At 64.1% G+C, this 22,312-nt stretch overlaps 2 protein-coding genes across 4 annotated transcripts; one reads left to right on the top strand and one right to left on the bottom strand.

Annotated features, from left to right (window-relative positions):
- Positions 1–484: 484 nt before the first annotated feature.
- LSM7 (LSM7 homolog, U6 small nuclear RNA and mRNA degradation associated) lies at positions 485–5,359 on the bottom strand. The gene is made up of 4 exons (XM_082455994.1): positions 5,180–5,359; positions 4,969–5,059; positions 2,220–2,291; positions 485–751 (listed from the first exon to the last, which is right to left on the bottom strand). The coding sequence occupies exons 1-4, from the start codon at positions 5,342–5,344 to the stop codon at positions 609–611; spliced, it is 471 nt and encodes a 156-aa protein (XP_082312120.1). The 5' UTR covers positions 5,345–5,359; the 3' UTR covers positions 485–608.
- On the top strand, positions 5,295–20,581 carry SPPL2B (signal peptide peptidase like 2B). 3 transcript variants are annotated; one of them, XM_082455993.1, is made up of 15 exons: positions 5,295–5,414; positions 10,469–10,588; positions 11,316–11,498; positions 11,982–12,071; positions 12,661–12,800; positions 13,379–13,521; positions 13,737–13,833; positions 14,620–14,736; positions 16,230–16,311; positions 17,027–17,101; positions 17,175–17,237; positions 17,323–17,422; positions 17,752–17,829; positions 19,248–19,408; positions 20,213–20,581. In XM_082455993.1, exons 1-15 carry the CDS (start codon positions 5,343–5,345, stop codon positions 20,438–20,440), a joined length of 1,749 nt encoding a protein of 582 aa, XP_082312119.1. In that variant the 5' UTR covers positions 5,295–5,342; the 3' UTR covers positions 20,441–20,581. The 3 variants fall into 3 exon arrangements, with proteins under 3 accessions (XP_082312119.1, XP_082312118.1, XP_082312117.1); XM_082455992.1 differs by having other exon boundaries at positions 19,248–19,475; positions 20,213–20,349; XM_082455991.1 differs by lacking the exon at positions 11,316–11,498.
- Positions 20,582–22,312: the final 1,731 nt, after the last annotated feature.

The raw sequence follows: 22,312 nt of genomic DNA, 5'->3' as shown, positions 1-22,312 counted from the left end.
AGCCCTGCTTCCTGAGGACGGGCATGGGGACATTCACGACCATGGCCCCGGAGTCGCCAGTTGAGGCGCAGAGGTGGGCTCGTCCTCTGAGCTGAGGCGGGAAGCAGGTCGGGCTAGGAGGTCGTGGGACCGGGCGGACAGCAAGGCTCCACCCAGTTTGTTCTTTGTGAGGTCACGGCTGTGCGGGGATGTGACAAAGGACCCGGCTTTGGGGGACCACTCGGGCCGGTGTACAGAGGCACTGAAGTGACAGGGCCTGCCGCTGAGAAGGCTGGCCGGGGGGTCTGCATGGGCTGTGGCCCCAGGGGGGCTCTGGAAAGGCTCCGGCCTCCACGTCCCGTGCCCTCACCTGGACTGTGCACGCTCAGTCCCCTCCGAGCCCCCCAGCCCTGGGCCTGGACCCCAGACGGTGCGCAAACTCTGCTGGATGGACCGCATCCCTGGGGCCCAGGTCTTGCCAGAACACCAAGGCTGAAAGCCAGAGTCCAGGGCTCCTGGACACTTGAGGTTTGCAATTTTATAAAGAAAACAAAAACATAAGCTACACAAAAAGGAAAGTTCCGTTCCTACAGGTGGCCCAAGTCCTGGGGGAGGGGCGGCCCCGGCCGCTAGGCATCTTGCTGCTGGATGAAGGGGTTGGGGATGGCCTCCATGCCGTCCTGCGGGCAGATGAGCACCACGGAGGTGCCCCTGCACACCACCAGGCCCAGCTGCCGGGTGTCCTCCGTGAGCTTGTACTGGTCGTCAGGGTCTGTGCAGGAAGAGGGGCAGCAGTGAGGCGGCGTGGGCTCAGAGGCCCAGGAGGATGCGGCGGGGGGATGGGGGGGCAGGCCAAGGGCCCCACTCCCAAGCCAGCTGGCAGCCTCTCCCCAAGACGGACCACGAGGCTCAGGAAGAGCTCTGGAAATAGCCGCGTGCAGCCTGTCCTCCTTCTACAATGAGGACACAGCCCGGGGGACAGCGGAGACCGAGTTCTCAGATGGGCGGCAGAGAAAAACCCCATTCTGCAGAATCTCGGAAGCCCTGCGGGGCCACCATTCACCCCAGTGCCAAAGGGCTGTTCACGGTGGGGCGAGGGACCCGGGGAAGTGACGGCACGCCGAGGAGAGCTCTCCTGAGGTCACGGCGGCGAGGCCTCCATTACTGCTACTGCACGATGGCGGGTTGGGGAGGCCCGCCTTGGGGTGCGACTCCCGACTCCCAGACCCCGCAGGGTGACAGCTGTCCCAGCCTGCCCCTCCCCTCCCGGAACCGCGTGCCTGCGTCAGGGCCTCCGTCCCGGGGCCGTTCTGGGGGTGAGGAGGGGGCGCAGACTCAGCCAAGGAGCGAGCCAGGGCCCAGGTGGGAGTGGCCTGTGACGCAGGAACAGCAGCCAGGCCTCCAGGGCTGCCCCGCGCGGGCCGTCTAAGCGCGTGGCACACCCCGCTCCCCTGGTTTTCCCCACAGCCCCACGAGGTGAGGCTGTCCTTTTCCAGAAAGTCATCCGCCCAAGGAGGCCAGGCCAGGATCCCAGCGGGGGGGACTCTGGGCAGACTCAGCGGGAAGAGGGAAGACGAGGGCAAAGCAAGAGGCCCCACGGGCTCGCTTCCCCACAAAGAGGGCCTCTCCCTGGGGGCCCTTTGACACTTCCGTGTGGCTCCATTAACTCTTCACCAGACTAACGTGCGTCTCAACATCGACAGTCCCCAGAAAAGACACCGCTTCTCTCCTAGGCCTTGGCGTCCCCTTCATGCTACGGTCAGGCTGAGCTGGAGAACTTGCTGGCTGATGGGCAAGGGCTGGCCTGACCACCATGCGAAGGGTCTGGGGACCTGGGGGGACAGGGGATAAGGGGGAGGGGGCCCTCTGTCAGCAGCCGGGGGTTAACACACAGGGACAGCAGGAGATGAGGGGGCAGGACGAGCCCCAGGGCAGCCGGCTTTCTCACGGCGGGCGCAGTATCTTTCTAGCCCCGCTGGGCACGCCTCAGCCCCAGCAGGTGCTCAGTGTTGGTGAGGAGTGGATGCGGAAAATACTCCACCTCCACCTCAGACCAAGTCCTGAGACGATGGTCTACTGAGCCTCGCCGGGACAGCGGGAGATCCAACACACCTGTCAGCCGTCCGATCCACAAGGCACCACGTTCACAGTCAGCAGCTGGGTGGCGGCGGAGCAGCTTTGGAACGAACAGTAAGGAAAGCCCAGCGAGGATGCCTCCGAGCCCCACGCGCTGCACTCACCTCTCATGTACTCGATGGTACCATCCAGCACGAGGTTGAGCAGCGGGTCAAACCCTTTCAGGATTCCACTGGCTTGTCGGAATCACCGAGAAGAGAAGAGAGACAGACAGGCGTAAGATCAACGGTCATCCTGGGCAGATGCAAGTTGTCGCCGGGTGTCAGCACGTGAGATTGGGGTGCCCCTGCCGGATGCAGGTGTGGGAGCAGCCTCTCCAGGGACGGGACAGATGGGAGACCACGGGGGAAGCAAGGGAAGGGCTCCCGGACAGGGAGCAGTGACAGCAGACCCCAAAACCATTGCCACCACAACACAGTCGGCAAAATCCGCCTGCGCCTGTTTTGTAAACAGTTTACTGGCACCTAGCCATGCTCATTTGTTAAATGTCGCCTGTGGCTGCTTTCCTGCTGCAATGGCAGAGTGGAGTAGCCGCGACAAGAGACCGTCTGGCCGGCGCAGCTGAAAATGTTTCCTGTCTGGTGTCCTACAGAACAAGTCTACCAGCCCCGCCTGAGTGCGAGGCCCTGGCTCTCTTCCTCTCCTGCTCATCCCTCCCCTGCAGAACAAAGACCGTGAAGGCACCCACCCAATGGGGTTACGGAGAGTGACAAATCCAGTAACACATCCAGGCACTTGGCCCCAGCCGGGCAGCGAGCCTGCACCCGCGGGGCTGCCCTCCTCACCAGGACGGGGGCGCTGCAGCAGGCGGGCAGGATGCCCGGACAGAGCCAGCATTCCCCCACCACCCCCTAGTGTGGGACGGGACCCACGATGGGACGTCAGTCTGTGCTCAGGCTGCGACAGACAGACGGCTTCATGGATCTCATTAAAGTCCATGAGTCAGTCGACTTCCAGTGCATCTAAAGAGAAGCTATGCTGGGCGGGCCTGACCTGATAGGGGAGCCGTTAAAGGGATGGGCCCTTTCTGAAAAAAGAGACTTGAAAAATGAGATTTTCCTGCTGGTCTTGAAGACGTGAAGTGCAATGCTGTGGACAGAGTCCGTGGCAGGGGCAGTGAGCAGCCTCTAGGAGCCGAGGGGGTCCCTGGCCAACTCTTGGCAGAGAACGGGGACCCCAGGCTTGGAAGAGGACCCTGGGCCTGAGATGACAGGCTCTCAGAGACACTCCTTTACTGCAACCTCATCAGAGACCTGAGCCTGAGGCACCCAGAGTCTGGAACCACAGGTGCTGTGAGACAGAAACATGTGTTGTTCAAGCGTAGAAAACGAACACTAGCGCCTTGAGAAGCAAGAGCCCCATCTCTTCATACATCCCAGAGCCAGCACGGTGCCAGGTGTTTGTTAAGATTCCAATCCTCACTGCATTGGGTACCTAGACGGGCAAGCGCTGTGTTTTTAGCCCTCTAACGCTGCCCACTCATCCACATCTCAGGGAAGGAGGGGTCCAGATCACTGTCTTACAAAATAAAGAAACTGACGATCAGAAGCAGCTGAATAAGTGAAATGTTGACCGGGCTCTCGCTAAGTGTCGGGAACCCTGTTAAACACGTTACCTGGGGCTTCCCTGGTGGCGCAGTGGTTAAGAATCCGCCTGCCAATGCAGGGGACACGGGTTCGAGCCCTGGTCCGGGAAGATGCCACATGTCGTAGAGCAACTAAGCCTGTGCGGCACAGCTACTGAGCCTGCGCTCAAGAGCCCGCAAGCCATAACTACTGAGCCCTCGTGCCACAACTACTGAAGCCCGTGCGCCTAGAGCCCATGCTCCACAACGAGAAGCCACCTCAATGAGAAGCCCGCGCACCGCAACGAAGACCCAATGCAGCCAAAAAATAAACAAATTTATTAAAAAAAAAAAAAAAGAAAAACACGTTACCTGCTTTAAACCCTTTAATCTCAGTGCCACTACTGAAGTAGGTGGAGTTAATAACCTCTGACAAATGAGGAGACTGAGGCTCAGAGAGGGTAGCAACTTGCCCAAAGTCCCACAGCCAGTGAGCTGGGGCTGTGCCATGGGCGGCGCTCCCCGCATAACCCTGCAGCAACCTTCCTGCCGTCTTCGCATCAGACTCCAACGGCAAGTTCAGAGTTAAAGCCTCACAATAACAGCATAAAGCCGCAAACTGTGACAGGTGCTACCAGGAACTTATAACAAGAGGGGCCTGACCTGGGGTGGAGGCGTGGGGGTCAGGGAAAGCTTCCCAGAGCAGTCGAGAGCTCCCTGCATTACTCAGGTACAAAACGTTCATCCCGTTACCCTGGAACAACCGTGAACAAGGAGACGAGATTTGTTTTAAACAAACCTTTAAAGCAGTTTGGTGGAAACTGACCATAGGGCCGTGGTTCGCAACTGGGGCAATTCTGCCGCCCAGGGGACACTAGGCCATGTCTGGGACGTCACGACTAGGCGGCTCCTGGCACCGAGGGGGTGGGAGCAGGACGACCCCCAGTGGAGAAAAATGCGGCCCCAATGTGAGCAGCGCCGAGCCTGGGAAACCCTCAGGTGCAGGACGACACGTGAGGAGCTGGGACAGTCGCCTGAGTGAGGCAGGACCCACAGGAAGCAGAGCCGTGAATCCCAGCCACTGTAGCTTCCAGTGAGGTCGGGGCCCCTTTGCGTGCCTCAGTTTCCCCACCTGCAAAAGGGGCGTAACCGTTCCTACCTGCCGGCGCCGTCAGGCCAGCACGAGTTGTCCAAGCCTAGCGCTTAAAGCGTAGTCCAGGCATCCGTTATCGGTACCGCCGCCCGTTACTCCTCGTGGACCGTGGAGGGGGCGGGAGGAGGGGCCTTACCTTCTCGGCCTCCCTGGAACTTCACTCGGATCGTCTTGTCGATGTACTTGGACAAGTCCAAGATGCTCTCCTTCTTTTTCTTCTCTTTGTCCTGCAGGGGAAACAGAGCTCTGTGAGGCGGGGAGCGCGGCCGGACTCCGCCCCACCAGCCCCGCCAGCCGCGCCAACCCCGCCAGCCGCGCCAACCCCGCCAGCCGCGCCGAACGCTCACCGCCATCTTGCCCGGCCGCTTCGTTGTGCGCAGGAGCCGCCGCCGCGCCCTTTGTACCTTGCCCCGCGCGCATGCGCGGCGGACGCAGGGCGCCTGCGCGGCGCCGTGCGCCGAGGCGTTGCTGGGAAACATCTGCCGACGCCTGAGGCTGGGACCGGGCGACATGGCGGCGGCGGCGGTGGCGGCGGCGGCGCTGGCGCGGCTCGCGGCGGCCTTCCTCCTCCTCGCGGCCCAGGTGAGGGCGGCACCGACCCCGCCGGCCTCGCCGGCCGCGGTGCCCCGGCCCCTCGCCCCCCACCCCGGCCCCGCGCAGGACCCCGCCCGGCCCGGCCTGGGGCCAGCTTAGGGGATTCGCGCCCCGCGCGCGGGCGGCCCGCTGGCCCGGGGCTCGGTCGTGACCTTGCGGGCCTGTCCCCGGCCCGTCTCCCTTACCCGCCTGGAAGTCCTTCTCAGCCACAGCGTCACCCGCTCCCGCCCCGGCCCCTGCTGGTCCGTCTCGGGGTCTCCCACCGCCGCCGGGGACGCCCCTCTCTGGCTCCGTGGCTTTGGCCGGGGGGCTACCCCTCTCTGAACCTCAGTTTCCCCTTGAGTGCCATACTACTCCCTTTCCCCGTGGTTGTGGTAAACTGTCGAGCGCGGCACCCAGTGTCTGGTAGTGTCAGGAAACGGCCCGGAGCCCAGCCCTGGAGTGGGGTCGAATCGCCGCCCCATCTTTTGCTCCCGTGACCTTGGCAAGGGAGTTCCCCGCTTTGAGCGTCCGTTGCTCGTCTGCAAAAGGAAGATAAGTATACAGTGCAGAGTCAGTGAAATGATGTAGGGGATCACGAGCGCGCAGCATGCTACTTGTTTGTCACTAAATCTTCAGGGTCTCCAGTGCTAGGGGGGGACCGACCAGGAAATGGCTGATGTGCTTTGTCATAAGCGCATCTTTTATTTCCAAATCCTCCGTCTCCCTGCCAGGTTCCACAGATCAGGAAATGCACCCCCCCCCAACAGCCCTACAAACTGGGCCGTTAACCTTGACCCTTCTGCTCCAGCACCCCCACCTCTGCTCCAGGCGGCTGGCGTTCTCCCGTGGCCACTTTTGTCCCCCTGAATCCCCAGTTCATTCTCAACACTGCAGGAGTGATCCCTTTCAAAGTGTGTCAGGTCTTGTGTCCAGATGCGAGCCTTCTGGTGGCTTCCTGGCACATTTGGGGGGCCTCTGTGATCTGGCTGTCAGGAAGCGTCCCGTTTCTCTCCAGCTCTAGTGTCTTGAAGGCACTCTGCTCGCTAGTCTCTGTTTCCCTGAATTCCCCGGTTATGTTTCTGGTCTCAGCTTAGCTGTCGCTCCCTCCCAGAAGCTCTCTGGGACGCCCCCTCCCCAGCTGCTTTGCCAGCCCCCTGTACTTCCCCCAGCCCTGTTCGCTCATCTTCCCCAGCAGCCTGAGCATTTGGAGGAAGGGACTTGAAGCTCTCCGGGTATTTCAAATGAGGGCCAAGCGACAGGCAGGCGGAGATCACGGGAACACCACAGAAGGAGGGACGCAGTTGGCCTGGGAATGCTTTTCAGAAGCAGAGGTGCCTGAGGGGCGATCTGAAGGATGAGTGGGTGTTTGCCAGGTCAAGAAGGTAGAGAAGGTTGTTGCAGGTGATGGGAGCAGGGCCGGAGGTGTGAGAGCTGATGATTTTTTTTTTAATAATAGATTTATTTATTTTAATTCTTATTGGGGTATAGTTGATTTACAATGTTGTTAGTCTCAGGCGTACAGCAAAGTGAATCTGTTATACATATACATATATCCATTCTTTTTTAGATTCTTTTCCCATATAGGTCACTACAGAGTATTCAGAAGAATTCCCTGTGTATACAGTAGGTCCTTATTAGTTCTCTGTTTTATATATAGTAGCGTGTATGTGTCAATCCCAGTCTTTCAAGTTATTCTTCCCCCTTACCCCTCGAGAGCTGATGATTTACTTGGAGACGGTGAGAGTCCACTACAGCTGGCGTGTAGGATAATCCAGTGGTTACACCTGAGGAAGGTGTCATCCCAGTGGAGGCCCTTCAGGTGCCCTTGCAGGGAAGGCCATGGAGGGAGCAGCAGTGGGAGTGGCTCCAGGCGTGTGGGGTAAAGGGCAGGCTGAACGTGTGGCCTCTCCGGGCTGGAGTCCAGGGGAGCAGACTGGGCTGGTCAGAGCCGGGTGCTGGGACGTTTGGACTTTACTCCCGGCTGGCTGAGGATTTGGAACTTTACCCTGAGTTTGGGGAGCCAAGTAGAGTGTAGAAGCGAGCGGGAGAGCACCTGGGCCAGCCAGCCCTTTCCAGGACAGAACCCTGCGTGTGGTTCTTCATGGCGCCCCAGTAAGGCCAGCTCTCCACGGGGCGGGAGGCTGCTTGCTCATGGCCCGAAACTCACTCCCTACCATTCTGTGACCCTGGGCGAGGGATTGGACCCCTGCCCAGTTGCTGTAAGTTGTGCACATAACAGCCCACGTGGGGCCTGTTACTCGGCAGATCTGAACACATTGGTGTTCTCCCTGCCTGCCCCCTCCACCTGCTCCTTCACCCCTCCACTGCCCCTTCACCTCTCCCACTTTCCTCCACCTGAACGTCTTTTTCTAAGCTTCCTAGGTCCTAATTAGCCCCTTCTAGAATTCACCAAATCTTAGGAAGACTGCTCCCCGTCTGGACCCCTTAGCTTCTTTCAAAGTCCCCTGACATGGATGCTTTCACCGTCATCTTGAAGCATAGTTTCCCTAGGCGTTCCTGAGCCCGACATGATTGTGGCGCATCGGGAAGTGGCCTGTCCTCGGTAGCCCCGGCTGTTTCTCGTCCTCCAAACTGGGATGGGCTGTGCTGTGCTGGAACGGGGGGCACTCACAGCCCTGGGCCCTTTGGAGGAACTTCTCCTAGCCCTTTAAGTCCCCGGGGAGGAGACCGTATTCACGGCGAGACTGTGTTCTCGGGTGTTTGATAGAAGCCCAGGCTTATTTCTTAACAGAAAGCCAGTTGTGCACATTGTGAGGGGAGAGCTGTGAAGTGTGCCCTTATGCTTCTCAGTGACCTTTTAAAAACAAATGCTTCTAGTCATTCCCATTTTATACAACCGACAGTTTTCACCAGCAACTCGGATCCCATAGACCAGGGGTCAGCAAACATTTTCCAAAGGGCCAGACAGTATTTGTGGCTTTTCAGGCCACATGGCCTCTGTTGTAACTCCCCGGCTCTGCAGAGAGCAGCATAGGCCCTACCCTACGTTCAGCAACCAGGCAGACATGTTACGATAAAACTATTGACAAACACAGAAGGTGGGCCGGATTCGGCCTGGCGGTTGAGGGATCACAGAACCCCTGCAGTGGCCCAAGGTGGTGGGGGGCAGGGCAGGGCTGACGTGGTGGGGGGGCGCAGGGCCGGGCACTGTACTTGGGGGCAGCCTGGTGGGGAGAACCCGGAAGAGGGGGCTCCTCGTCCTGCCTCTGGTCCAGGAAACGAGGTTGGCCAGGCAGGGATGGGTGGGTGACGACACCACGCTTCCCTCCCTCGAGCGCTGGTGGCAGTGCCCACGTGCCCTGCAAACACAGCCTCACTGAGCACACCCAGCAGCCCATTCGGCTGTCGGCACCTCGCTCCAAGCGACAAACCAAAGCGCTGGGCAGGGGCAGTGGGGGCCCCGGCTCCTCTCCACGCCGCCAGCAGAGGTGGGCCTGTGGGGAGAACCTCCCAGAGCGGCTGGGCCCCGTTATGCATTCACGGAGGGCCTGGCCTCCTGAGCTGGTCTGTGCCCCAGGCCTGCTGTCGGGGCCACGGGCCCTCGGGACCCCAGCTGAGTCGGAGCACCGCCGCCCACAACTTGGGAAGGCCAGGTGGGGGGGTGGGGGTCTGTCCCCGCACAGACAGGCTACTGCCTGTTGTCACCGAGGGGTGCGGTCTCCGTCTCGGCCTCCGGGCGGTACAGAGGGACGGCCCGGGAGCCGGAGTGTGCAGAGGTGGGTTCCAGTTGGGCCCCTCCAGCTCCAAGAAGCCAAGGGGCTGGGGTGGGCCCGGGCCCCTGTGGGCGTGGTGTGGCCGGGCTCCCGGCTCAAGGCTCTCTCCGGGACCCCTCCTCCCTCGCAGGTCCCACAGCCCCAGGGAGCAGCCTAGACCTGGGCCAGACAGCGTGAGACCCGCTGGGGCCGAGGTCCTCACGGGGGCTCCACAGCCGAGCCCGGCCTATAGGAGGAAGCAGCCCCGGCAGGGACGCAGCGGTCCAGGCGGGAGAGGAACGAGCAGTGGGGACACTCGTGTGCGATACAACCGCAGGCAGTGGGGGACACTCATGTGCGATACTGGTTTCTCATGTAGATAAAGCTGCTCCCAGGCCCTGGCCACCCCGCTGCCCTCAACGGAGGGGCTGGAGTTCCAAGGACTCTGGGGCCTGTCCCTCTGCCTCACTCTGAGTTCACGCTGGGAGCAAAGGCCCCGATGGCCCGTGTGCCCAGCCCGCCCCGTCCTCCGCGGTCAGCCAGCTGCCCTCGACCTTGCTCCATGTCAGAGCGGGCGGGGTCCGTGTGGACTCTCTGTGGGGCCCTCCACGAGCAGCCTGCTGCCTGGAGGACCTGGGCAGGAGGAGCTTGAGGCCTTGTCGTCCTCCTGGGAGTAGTGGGCCAGGAAGCCGGGCACTTCTGCCCGTGCCCATTGGGAGCGCTGCTCTACTTGCTCGGGATGTGCTGGGGAGGAGGTTCTGTCAGCTGCCTGGGCCCTGCTGGGGTCCTGGTGACGCCATCTGTCATGAAGCGCCCCCTGCCCAGAGCAGCCCTGCCTCTCGCACCGTCCACTTCTCGCCGCGCTTCCGAGCAGGGAAGGTCAGGGTCCTGACCCAGGGGTTCCCACTGGCCTGTGGCCTGGCAGGTGCTGGTCACCTGACCCGGGCTCCGCCACCCCCTTTCTGCCCTGAGCCTGCTGGCCTCGCTGGCAGGGGGCCTGTCGGCTGTTTTCCCGTGAGCCCGTCGGGGAGCCTGGAACCTGCTGGGGCACCGCTGACTCTCCCCGTCCCCTTCCTGCCTTATGGCAGCGGCGTGGGGCTCTCGTTCTCCCTGTAGTCCCAGGGGGACTCCCCCGCTCCTGCCACTGGAGCCACAGGGAGGGGACCTGACATGGCCACTGTCAGCGCCCAGGTCTCCCTGAGGAGGCTCGGCCCTGCCCTCCTCATCATGTCCCCCCTAAGATGTGACAGTCGTGCCCCATCTGTGCTGTCAGAGGGAGGGACCAGCCCAGCCAGGTCGTGCCCTGGGCGGCCCCGTGCCGGCTCTCTGACTGCTGCGCCCATCCAGGTGGCCTGTGAGTACGGCATGGTGCACGTGGTGTCCGAGGCTGGGGGCCCCAAAGGCAAAGACTACTGCATCCTCTACAACCCGCAGTGGGCCCACCTGCCGCTCGACCTCAGCAAAGCGGTGAGTACCGGCCAGCGCGGCGCCCCCTCCCGACGCAGGGTCTTGTCTGACGCAGGGTCTTGTCTCGCTTGCCGCCCTCCCTCCACTCCTCCCCTGGGTCTCCCGAGGGCCTCTGGAGGATGGGTCTTGCGGAAAGCCGTTGAGGATGGAGGAAGGGCCTCAGCTGGGAAACGGAGGTGGGATGGGTCCCCAGAGGAGCTCCCCGAACTCTCGGGGCCCCGGTTTCCTCGGTCATAAATGAAAGATGTCGGAGCGCTGCCGAGGGCCAGCCCCTGGCGGGGACGCCGGCCAGGCTCCCCCCGCACCCGCCCGTGCTGGGCTGGGGCGGCTGGCGAGAGGAGTGACGGTAGCCTGGACGCTCTGCTCCCTGCTGTGGCCTCACTCCTCCCAGAGGGACTCAGGGTGCCCAGTGCCTGGCTTGGCGGGTGGAACGAAGGCCAGCACTCCCGCCCGCGCCTTGTGCTGTTTGTGACGGGCTCGAGAGAGGCGGGGAGGGTTCCTGAGCACACGCCGCCCTGTACCCCGCCCGTCTGCCTTGTGCTCGGGGTGGGTGTGCGCACACGCTTGTGCACGTGCGTGTGTGTGCAGGGCTGAGATCCCGTGGGCTTGAGGTGAGGCTGCGTAGGGGCGGTGGTCGCTGCAGTGGCCTCCGCCGACCCGTCTCCCCGAGGACGCTGCGCGCCCTGGCTTCCCTGGAGCGGCTCACGTGAAGGCCGCCCTCCTGCAGTCTCTCCTGCAGGTGCGGGACTGGACGACCTCCGTGCTCTGCTCTCCCGCCGACCTCCCTGCCAAAGGCTTCAGTAACCAGATCCCCCTGGTGGCGCGGGGGAACTGCACCTTCTACGAGAAAGTGCGGCTGGCGCAGGGCAGCGGGGCGCGCGGGCTGCTCATCATCAGCAAGGAGACGCTGGTGCGGCCGCCGGGCCCCTCCTGGGCAGCCGGGGGCCCTGGGGGGCAGGGGCAGGCCAGGGGAGGCGAGGAGTCTGGTTGCCTACTTGTGGCCTTGGAGGGGCCCTGTCCCAGGGCAGTGCTGGGGTCCGACAAGGCCTGGGGCGGAGCTCTGGGCCTGCCGCCTGAGGAGTGGGTGGCGTGGGCCGCGTGCCACCCTCTCCCTCAGGCCCTTCAGGGCCGACCGGAGTCACCCAAGCCCAGGGTTGAGAGGGAAGGGGAGCTTGTCCTCCCCCAGAGGGAGGGGCCGAGCCCGCAGTCCTGCCCTCCCAGCGGTGTGGCCCTCCCACCTGGCCCCCGAGGACCCCGACACACACGCAGGACTCCTCCGCCCCCTCGGGGAGAGCTGGAACCGCGGACCGCGCCGTTGGGAGCGCTTGGCAGCCTGCCCCGCCCTGGGTGGGCCTTGCTAAAACATCCAGCCGCCCTCTCCCCCCTCCCCCAGGTCCCCCCAGGAGGCAACAAGACGCAGTACGACGAGATCGGCATTCCTGTGGCCCTACTCAGCTACAAAGACATGCTGGACATTTTCGAGGTAGGCTCGTCCCCCACCCTGTCTGCAGCTGGGCCCAGGGCCTGAGGAGACGGTGTGCCCGCAGTGCTGTGAACGTCAGGAATGGAGACCCCGGCCCTGCCCCCGTGCCAGAGACCCTGAGCGTCACCCCCTGCTCAGGCCTGCCCGGCCCCTCGCCTGGCTTGGCCCTGTCTGACCAGAGGCCGGTGCGTCTTTGATTTGGGGAGCTGGGTCCGGAGCAGGCGAGCTGCAGCACACAGTGACGTGGGGATAGCCAGGTTCCCCACTGCAGGCTTCGCGTCTCCCCCAAGGGACCCACCGTCCGTCTCCGGGCCGCCTCCCAGGCCACGTCCACCCTCGTTCACTCATGTGTGTCTGGCGGTGGGGTCTGTGTTCCCGCACGCGCGGCCCTGTCGCCCACCCTGTGTGAAGCTCGTCCTGCAGAGCCCGCTTCTCTGGGGTCAGGAGTAGCGGGTGAGGGCGTGGGGTGAGGCGGGATCTCCCTGCCGCCGGCTCCTCGAGTGGGCCAGCCTCGGCCCTCTGGGTGGCGAGGGGACGGGTGGGTGGGCCCCCCCCCCCGACCTTAGCTCCCTTGTGTTCCCTGAGGCAGACTTTTGGCCGGGCGGTACGGGCGGCGCTGTATGCCCCCAAGGAGCCCATGCTGGACTACAACATGGTCATCATCTTCATCATGGCTGTGGGCACCGTCGCCCTCGGGGGCTACTGGGCCGGGAGCCGGGACGTGAGGAAGTGAGTGGCCCGCGCGTGTGCGTGCGTCCCGGATGGGCGGCCCTAATGCTGGGCGAGTAACCACGAGAGTCCGCACGCCCAGAGAGCCTTCTGGAAAACAGCTGCTATAAACACCCAGGAGACCCGTTGAAAGCCCCGAGGACCCTGCTCCCCACGATTCTGTCCTGCCCTCAGGGTTCCCGGCCCGGGCCCAGCCCGGCGGGGGCATCCACGGGAGACCTCGCCCCGGCCGCCCAGGGAAGGGCCGCCCAGGGAAGGGCGGTGGTGGGGTTGGTGCAGGGCCAGGGTCCAGGGTGGCCCCCATGAGGCCACCACAGCTTGGCCCTGGGGACCGGAGCCCCACCTCCGGCAGGACTGGCTCCGTCGGGGGGGACCCCAGGTACACATGGTGGGCGGGGACGGGGGACTGGCCGACGGGGCAGGTGATGGTGGTCACCTCCGGGCAAGCTGTCCCTCAGCCTGTCCCGACCCCTTGTGTCAGGCTGCCCCTGCTTGTCCTTCCCCATCTCTGTGGCCCTCGGCCCCCGGGAGCGGTGCCGGCCGGCAGGGCGTCCCCCAGCCCGTTCTTGTCTTTCAAGGAGGTACATGAAGCACAAGCGGGACGACGGGCCCGAGAAGCACGAGGACGAGGCCGTGGACGTGACGCCTGTCATGATCTGCGTGTTTGTGGTCATGTGCTGCTCCATGCTGGTGCTGCTTTACCACTTCTACGACCAGCTCGGTGGGTCCCCGGCCCCGGCTCTCAGGGCGTCGGCCAAGGGGGCAGTCCAGGGGCCATGTGGTGGGCGGTGGCTGGAGGCCCCTGTTGCTGGCTCACCAGGAGGGGCCTGGGGCTACCCCTGCCTTCCCCTGGGGCGGTCACCCTGCCGGGGAGTGAGGCACAGAGCCCTCCTTCAGGCTCCCCTCACCGCCCGCCCGCCCCGCCCCGCCCCACAGTCTACGTCATCATCGGCATCTTCTGCCTGGCCTCCTCCACGGGCCTCTACAGCTGCCTGTCGCCGCTCCTCCAGAGGCTGCCGTTCTGCAGGTGCAGGTGAGCCCCGGGCGACCCCCACCTGGCCCTGCTCGCGGGGGTGCCCCTCTGCGGCCTTGCGGCCCGTCCGCTCCCACCTCCCGTTACGCGGCCCCCGGAGGCTCCACGGCTTCGCTGAGGCCGAGGGCCCTCACTCTCCGGAGCCCTCGGTCAGTCTGGCACGGTGCAGGCGTCACAGCAGGCGCCCGCTCCGTGCTGGCTGGGGGGGCCTCCCTCCCCCGACCTCCCGCGCTGGGTCAGGGCCCGTGGGACCCCTGGGGGACACCGGCTGGGGGCAGCAGGCGGGCTGCGCCGCTGATGCAGGCTCCGGAGGTTCCCTGCGGTCAGGGGTCTGGTCTGCTTCTCGTGGGGCAGGTGGGAAACGGAAGGGTTTAGATGAGGTCCGACGGGGGTCAGGAAGCTTGGCTCAGGGGGGTTGGGGGAGGGCCTGGAGCAGGGCGGGCTGTGCGAGAGGGGTCACAGCACCCGACGGAGGGCTCCTGCAGGTGGGGTCGGCTTAGCGACTGGCTGAGGTCCGCTTCCCCCAAGGCCCTGCCCCTGCCCGCTCTGCCCTGCCCTGCCCTGCCCTTGGGAGCCTCCCTTCTAGAAATGAAAGGTGAGGGATGGTGAGTTTAACAGATAAGGTAAAGGAGAGGAAGGGAGCAGAGCCCAGCGGACAGCAGGAGGACAGACGGGGAGGCCGCGGGCTTTTGGGCAGGAGTTGAGCTGACCCTCCGGGCGCTGGGCAGAGACGGGGCTGTGAGGGTCAGAGGCCGCTGACCTCCCCACCCGCCTGCCCGCCCTCAGGGTCCCCGACAACAGCCTGCCCTACTTCCACAAGCGCCCCCAGGTCCGCACGCTGCTCCTGGCGCTGCTGTGCCTGGCCGTCAGCGTGGTGTGGGGCGTCTTCCGGAACGAGGACCAGTGAGTGCAGCCCTGGAGGCCCTGCTGGGGGTGGGGGCAGCTGTCCTCGGGTGCTCTGACCTCCCCGCGACTCCCCGAGCCCTCCGCTCGGGGCGCCTGGAGCCGGGCCAGCTCCCGGTTATGAAAGGCTCTCCTGTCAGTGCTCTGGACGCAGTGGCCGCACGCCGTCCAGGCCTGGCCCTGGCTGCCCTGTGGCTTGTCCGGTGCCCCGGGATCTGCGATCGCAATCTGGGCGTGAGATGCCGCCAGCACTGCTGCCCGGGCGCCGAGCCGTGTGCTCCGGGGCAGCCTGGATGTGGCCTGGCGCCGCTCAGCCGCTGCTCCGTTGTGTGCCCGCCTGCCTGCTCAGCTAGCTCTGCTCCTCCCACCACCCGCCTCCCCTGGGCCAGCCTCCCCCGAGAGGCAGCGCGCCACCGCCTGCCGTCACTGACACCATCTGGCACTTTCTCTGAGCTTCTCCCGGGGCAGTTAAACGCTCTTGGCTGTGCTGCTGTTTGGAGCTACAACAGATTTAACTGGCAGAAGGAAAGCGTGAAAATATTTTGAGTCTTTTGTACACAAAGAGAATAGGGACGCTCACGGTTAAATCCAAGCCAGAAGGCTCGCTCCTTCGCATAAAATAGAACAGGCCACGGTTTCCGCCACGTCTGGGCGCCCACGTGGCCTTGGTGAGCCTTCTCTGTGCTCACCAGTGCCCTGGCCCAGAGAAGGTCTCATCCTGCGCTCAGGTGAGGCTCTGATGAGTAACTTGAGGGGCAGGGAGCACGGGGCGGCCCTGGGGCCGTGTCCCGGCAGGGAGCCTCATCGCACAGCTTTGACGTCCCAGTTCGGAAGCGGCCCCACAAGGTGGCGCCCTGCTTCCCGGGACTCCAGATCGTGTCCTCAGGGCCCCGAGCCCCTATTTCCCCAGAGAGTATGTGGTACTTGGCTGGGTGGGTGCAAGTTTTGCTTTTCTAAATTGCTTAAAAGATATTTTTGAGGGACTTCCCTGGAGGTCCAGTGGTTAGGACTCCACACTCTCACTGCTGAGGGCCCGGGTTCGATCTCTAGTTGGGGAGCTCGGATCCCACAAGCCCTGCGGCACGGCCAGAAAAAAAAAGAAATTTTTTTTTTTTTTTTGAAAAGAAATTTGAATCCGCTGGATGCATGGCCCCCCGTGCCCTGCACCCTCTGCCCTGGGCTGTGATCTGGGTGGGAGAGCCGCTGCTGCAGAGGGACAGAGGCCCTGGCACGCGCCCGCCTTTCTCTGGCCATGGTGTCGGGGTTGGGGGTTCGGTTCCCCCCTGCTCCTACCGGCCGTTGCTGCCCCTCCTGTCCCCCCACGGGCCTCAGGACGTCGGCCACTGCCTTTGTCTGCGTAAGGGTCTCTGCGGCTCGCCTGGGCGCTGGGCGCCTTGGACTTGGCGGCTGAGGCTTCCAGGGTGGGGGAGGGGCCCGGCAGGCAGAGGTTCTTGGTGGAGACCCCGCCCGAGGGTGGCTGCGCTGCCTTCCAGGTGGGCTTGGATCCTTCAGGACGCGCTGGGCATCGCCTTCTGCCTCTACACCTTGAAAACCATCCGCCTCCCCACGTTCAAGGTGAGGGCCCCTCGGGGTGGCGGGGGCGCTCCGCGGACGAGGGGACGGGGTCTCTTGGGGTCAGCCCCGTGCCCGCCAGCCACGCAGCCCTGCCCAGGGCCTTCCACTCTGAGCCTGGCCCTGTGTGGGCCATGTGGTCTTGGCTCGTCCGTCCCTCTGGCCACCCTCCCGGGGATGGGGCTTAAGGATCAGTGCAGAGTTGTCTCCCAGTGTGGCGGCAGCGTCTGTGACTGCTGGCTGAGGGGACACCTGGGCGGGCGCGCGCAGCAGGGCCGCCTCCTTGCTGGTGAGGTGAACAGAGGAGGGAAAACCAGATGAAACCAAGGGGGCAGAAGCACAGGGCTCGGGCCGGGACCCTGGGCCAAGGCCCAACCCCAGCAGGAGGAACCTAGAAACACAGGCAAACGTGAAGCCGGGCGTCACCTGCCCAGACCCGCAGCTGGCCGGTCGCGGCTGTGTCTCTCTCGAGTGTCCCATCAGAAAGTCGCCCTCCCCGAGCCTCGGGCCTGACGTTGCCTCCAGGGCACCGAAGGTCAGGCTGCCCATGCTCAGACTTTCTCCTAAAGGCTTCGTCCCCACAGGGAGACTCTGAGCCTTGGGAGAGGCAGGGACGCGTCCCGGAGGGTCTGTGCGTCTGGGACCCTGGGCGGGGCGGGGTGGAGGGCAGAGCCGGTGGAGGTCCCCGAGCAGAGCCCTCAGGCCGCCCCGTTCCCAGGCCTGCACGCTGCTGCTGCTGGTGCTGTTCATCTACGACGTCTTCTTCGTGTTCATCACGCCCTTCCTGACCAAGGTGGGCTCTGGGCCCCGCCCCGCCCCCCCCCCCCCCCGCGTTCCCGCATCTGACGCAGTCCCCCTTCTGTTAGAGTGGGAACAGCATCATGGTGGAGGTGGCAACCGGGCCGTCGGACTCGGCCACCCACGAGAAGGTACGTGGTGCGCGCGGCCGAGGTGCTGAGCAAGCGGAGTGAGCGCGGGCTGGCGGGTCCTGGACACGCTGCCCTCTCTCCCCAGCTCCCCATGGTGCTGAAGGTGCCCAGACTCAACGCCTCGCCGCTGGCCCTGTGTGACCGGCCCTTCTCCCTCCTGGGCTTCGGGGACATCCTGGTCCCAGGTACTGCGGCCGGGCTTGGGCGGCCTGGGTGCCCTTGGGGGTGTCAGGCCACAGGGGCTGGTGGGCAGAGGCAGAGCTGAGCCAGTGGGGCCTGGGGGGCAGGGAGGCGGTCCCCCAGAGGTGTCCCAGCCGCACTGCCCCCAGGGTCCCCCTCCGGGCCCCTCCCCCCACCAGGCGGCCTCTGAGCCGGGGTTTGTGCTCGCTGGAGGTCTGGTTACCTGCCAGGAGTCGAGGGTGGCACCGGGCCAGCTCCCTCCTGAGCCGGGAGGAACGCACGGTGCCTGGCTGGGGCTGCAGCCCGGCCTCAGCCCACGGCCTCTCTCCCGCAGGGCTGCTCGTGGCCTACTGCCACCGCTTCGACAGCCAGGTGCAGTCCTCCAGGGTCTACTTCGTGGCCTGCACCATCGGTAAGCCCGCTGCCCCGGGGGCTCGGCCGTGCCCCGTCCTCCGCCGCGGGGTGGTAGGGACAGGCCTGCGCCCGCGTCACAGGCCTCCTGTCACTTTCCACGGTGGTCGTTGTTTCTCTTCTTTTTGGTCTTGTCTTTCTCTTTTTTCGTCTTTTGTTTGTTTCTTTTGTTACTAAAGCCATTTACACCAAAGGGATGTTTTCTCATTTTCTGTTGAGTCCAATCATTTCTAAAAATGTCCAAACCAGTTCTCTTGTCCTGCTGGGTCAGCTCTTCAGGACGAGCAGGGGTGCAGAACGCACAGGCCCCGCCAGCCGACACGGGTGAGGGGAGGCCCCGCCGTGGCCCCCAGCAGTGCCAGGCGGACGCAGGCTGGCCATCTCGGCCTACTTTGGGCCATTGCCATCCGCCCCTTCCCACCGGGTTCCTGAAGGTCCAGACACGTGCTCCCCGCCCCTGCCCCCTGGGTTCACAGACTCCATGATTAGCTCATCCAGATGCGCCTGCAGAGCTTTTCTCCATGTGAACCACAGTTTGTCAAATTGTTCTGTAGTTCCCGTCACTGAAATCCTGTAGTTGGCTCGGTTGAATCACTTCTTTAGGACAGGTGGCTAGTCCACAGCCGATAAGCAGGAACTCTCCCTGCACAAGCCTATCGCTTGGAAACACGGAGGTAAGGGGCAGGGCAGGCAGCCCGAGCGGACGCAGGTGCTGGAGACGGGGCTCTTTGCCTCGGAGGGGATGTGCCAGTAAACGGTGTCTTTCTTTGTAACTCCTCACCTGGGAGTAATTGCACGTGTACGGCTGCAAGGTTAGTACGGTGAGCCCCGAGCCGCTGCGCTCAGGCCGACCCCTCTGACTCCTCGTGTGCTGTGTTGTGCGTCCGTCCCTGCGCTCCACGTGCGTGGGGGTCTTTATACGTTGGACTCGCACATCCCTAGATAACACCCGCTGTTTTATGCTGAACGGTGAGCAGCAAGTGCCGACGCCTCTCACCCCTCAGTGCTTTCATGTGGTCACAACTCAGTTATGAAAGGTTTGATTTCCTAATTCTGTACCTATGTTACTTCAGTTCAAATTATTTTTCCAACTAGAGGCTTACAAAAATGAGATATTGGGGCACCTTCGCAGCTCCTTCTCCAGACACTCCTGGGATTCCAGACCTTCCCGTAGCGGCCGCCCACTTCCTCTCCCCAGTCTGGCGGCTGGGCCCTCGCTCTCTTGTTTCCCTGCTGACCCCTGCGTGCACTCTCGCCTGCCAGCGTCCGGGAAGGTGTGGGTGGGGAGGACCCACTGGCCTGGCCCGTGGGTCACGGTCACGGCCCTGGCGCGAGCTCTGCCTCTCCTGCCCCTGTGAGCAGTGGGTGGTGAGCCTGGGACCGGCCAGGGTAACGTGCTGCCTGTCTCTGCTTCCGCAGCCTACGGCATCGGTCTCCTGGTGACGTTCATGGCGCTGGCCCTCATGCAGCGCGGCCAGCCCGCCCTCCTCTACCTGGTGCCCTGCACGCTCGTCACCAGCTGCGCCCTGGCGCTCTGGCGCAGGGAGCTGGGCATGTTCTGGACGGGCAGCGGCTTTGCGGTGAATACCAGTTTGCTATGACTGTCTGCGAGAAATAATAGCCTAATAAGCCCTAACTAGAGTTAAAGTTGAGTAAGACCTCCTAGCGTTACAACTAAACCCCGCAGCCCGCGTCCCGTCTCTGGAAGGTTTTGCTTTGGGTGTGGTGCTCCCGTGGCTGCAGGGCGGGGAGGGGTACGTGTGCTAGTGGTGCGGCTTGGGGTGACGCTGCTGCCCCGCTGCTAACCCTAACCCTAACCCTAACCCATTTGGTTGGATTGGTTGGACTTGGGGTTCCAGCTGCTTCTGCTGCGGGCAGGGGGTGGGCCGGGCCTTGTTCTTGTCTGAAACTGAAGAGGAAAGGAACAGAGGCCACTCCCCGTGCAGCGCAGGGCGACCGCTATATCCCCGCAACTCAAGGGCATTCCGGGCCTGCGGGGTCTCTAGTGGGCCCTGTTAGGAAACCCGCCCTGCCCTGATGGGGGCTCTGAGCACTTCCGGCGTGTGTGTAACTTGTTCACGTAGATGTGAACACGCTTTACGTGTGGTGTGACTGTTGTGACCCAGTGAGTCGGGAAGGCTTTCTGGGCTCAGTGCCCACTGTCCCCAAAGGTCTCCCTCCCGGCGGGCGTTGGCTTTGCTACAGAGCGGGTGGATTGGTTCTGGAAGGTTCCCGAGGGAGAGCAAGCCAGAGAAGGCAGGGTGGGGCCCTCCTGGGGCCCTGATGCGGCGCTGGTGTCGGTTGGGGAGCGCGGCTCCTTCCTGGGCCCGGAGCCCCCCTCCCCGCGGCTCCGCCAACCCGGGCCTCTCTCCTCCCTCCCCCAGAAGGACCTACCTCAGTCGCCGTGGGCGCCCGCCTCCGCCGACGGCCCGCAGCCCCAGGCGGACTCCGACGCCACCCACTCCCGGCCGCCTCCCGGCCAAGAAGCGGCCCTGTCCCCTCCGCCCGCGGAGCAGCCCCCGGAGCCGTCCGCGCCCGAGGAGAGCGGGGCCGGCGCGCCTCCCCAGGAGACCGAGAGTCCGACCGGCCTCGCCCCCGGCCCTTCGGCCTAGGGGAGGGCGCAGACTCGGCCCCCGCGCCCCGGGACTGGACCCGCGCGGCCCCCAACTTGGTGCTCTGGTCTGGCCGATGCGCACGTCCTGCTCCAGCCCGGCCACACCCCGGACCCCAGCCCTGCTCCGAGCTCGCGTGGCCACGAAGCCCCCGGCCGGCTGAGGCCATCCCCGCGCGCGCCCCGCTTCCTGCGGCGGTGGTGCCCGGGGGAGGGCGGAGCTGTCACCTCCGCCGGTGGCCGCGGACACGCCCAGTTTGGTGCTTACCCTGCTGCTGCTTCCCTTCGGGTCCGGGCCGGGAGAGGGAGCGGCTCTGGCTCCTGGTGGAGGGGCGCCTTTGCCCAGCAGGGCCCCCAGGGGTTTGGACTGGACCCCGCCGCGGCCTTGGGGGCCCGCGGTGAGCGCCGAGCCCTGCTCCCGGCCCTTCCATCGCCCGGAAGCGCCCAGCGCCTGTGCTCCAGCTCCGACATGTTTGAATAAACGGCCACGACTTTCTGAAATTCTGGTAGTGTCGCCTCTTGGGGTGCGAGCCCTTCGGACTGCCCCTCTCGGGGGCGGGGCTGGTGCCAGGCCGGTCGCCCCATCTTGCCTTTCAGCTCAGAGGAACTCGGCCCCCACCCTCGCCACAGGCAACCGCACGCTCTCAGCACCCCATCCAGTGCACGCACCTCGGCCTCCAACTCCAGCACGGGGGACGGGGAGCTTCTGGAATGTGGGAGGATATTCCGTAACTGGCGTTATGTCTTCTACCTCACGGACAGGGTTCTCTGAACCTCACGACGGAGATGCCGCCGGCCCCCGTGTCACCGCCTGGCGACAGAGCCGGCGCCCGGACAGGCACCCGGGGCTGCTGATCGCCAGGGCCCCGGCCCGCTCCTCCCCGTCCACGACGTGAGGAGGGGCACAGACCCCACGCCGCACGCCGGCTCTGTGTCCCTCCGGCCCGCTGCTGTGCTGCAGACAGCAGGCGGGGGCAGACCATGATCCATTCCAAACGATACCAGCGCCAGCCAGACTCACCGCCTCTCAGCCACGCCTCTCGAGGAAGAGACGATGTTTATTCCTTAAAAAAACCAGAAGACGTCTTCCACCTGTTTCTGTGTGTTTCTCAAAGAACAGGTGATCCGGTGGGAGGGCGGGGCTGGAGCAGCTGGACCTGCCCAGCCCCACGGGAGCCCCTGACCTTAGAGGCCGGGACCAGGACGCAGCCGCGGGGCAGCCTGGGGGGAAGGCCCGAGCGGACCCCTGCCCTCCCTCTACGGACTGCGCCTTCCTCTAAGCCATTTTGTACGTCGGTAAAGAGCGCGGAATCTCTCTTTTTTCTGTTTTGGAGGTTTGATAAACGTCAAGGAATTCAAAGGCGGATGTTAGTTTCTGAAGTTTCCGTTTGCAGTTTTTGCCTTGCTTCTGTTTGAATCTTATAATTAAACACAGCTTTTGATACTTACGGCTGGGCCTTTGCCTTTTCTGTGGTGCAGTGAGCCGGGGGTGGGGGGCGGGGCTCGGGGGCGTTGCGGGGAAGCCCTCGGTGGGCCGGGCTGGGCCCTGGTGGCCTTCAGCCTGCAGGAATTCCTGTGTGGATGGAGGTGTCCGGAGCAAACCTGCAGCCTGTGGCCGCTGGTGCCGCCCAAGTGGGGTTTCAGCTTTGCCGCCATGTGGCTACTTGTCTTTACTCGGTGCGCGGGGTCCTCATGAGGGGAGGGGAGGGTAGCAGAGCCTGCTGTTGCCTGTGTTTGGATACTGTTAGCTTGTCTGTGATGATCTAAGAACCACGGAGGGAGTCACCTGTAGCAGGGCCTGTGGACTTTCTGTAAAGAGCCAGATGGTCAATGTTTGGGCCCTTTTGGGCCACATGGTCACTGTCACAACCGG

This window comes from Balaenoptera physalus (assembly GCF_965194825.1).
Source record: "Balaenoptera physalus genome assembly, chromosome: 3".
NCBI classification, from domain to species: domain Eukaryota; kingdom Metazoa; phylum Chordata; class Mammalia; order Artiodactyla; family Balaenopteridae; genus Balaenoptera; species Balaenoptera physalus.
This window is presented reverse-complemented; position numbering and strand designations above follow the sequence as displayed.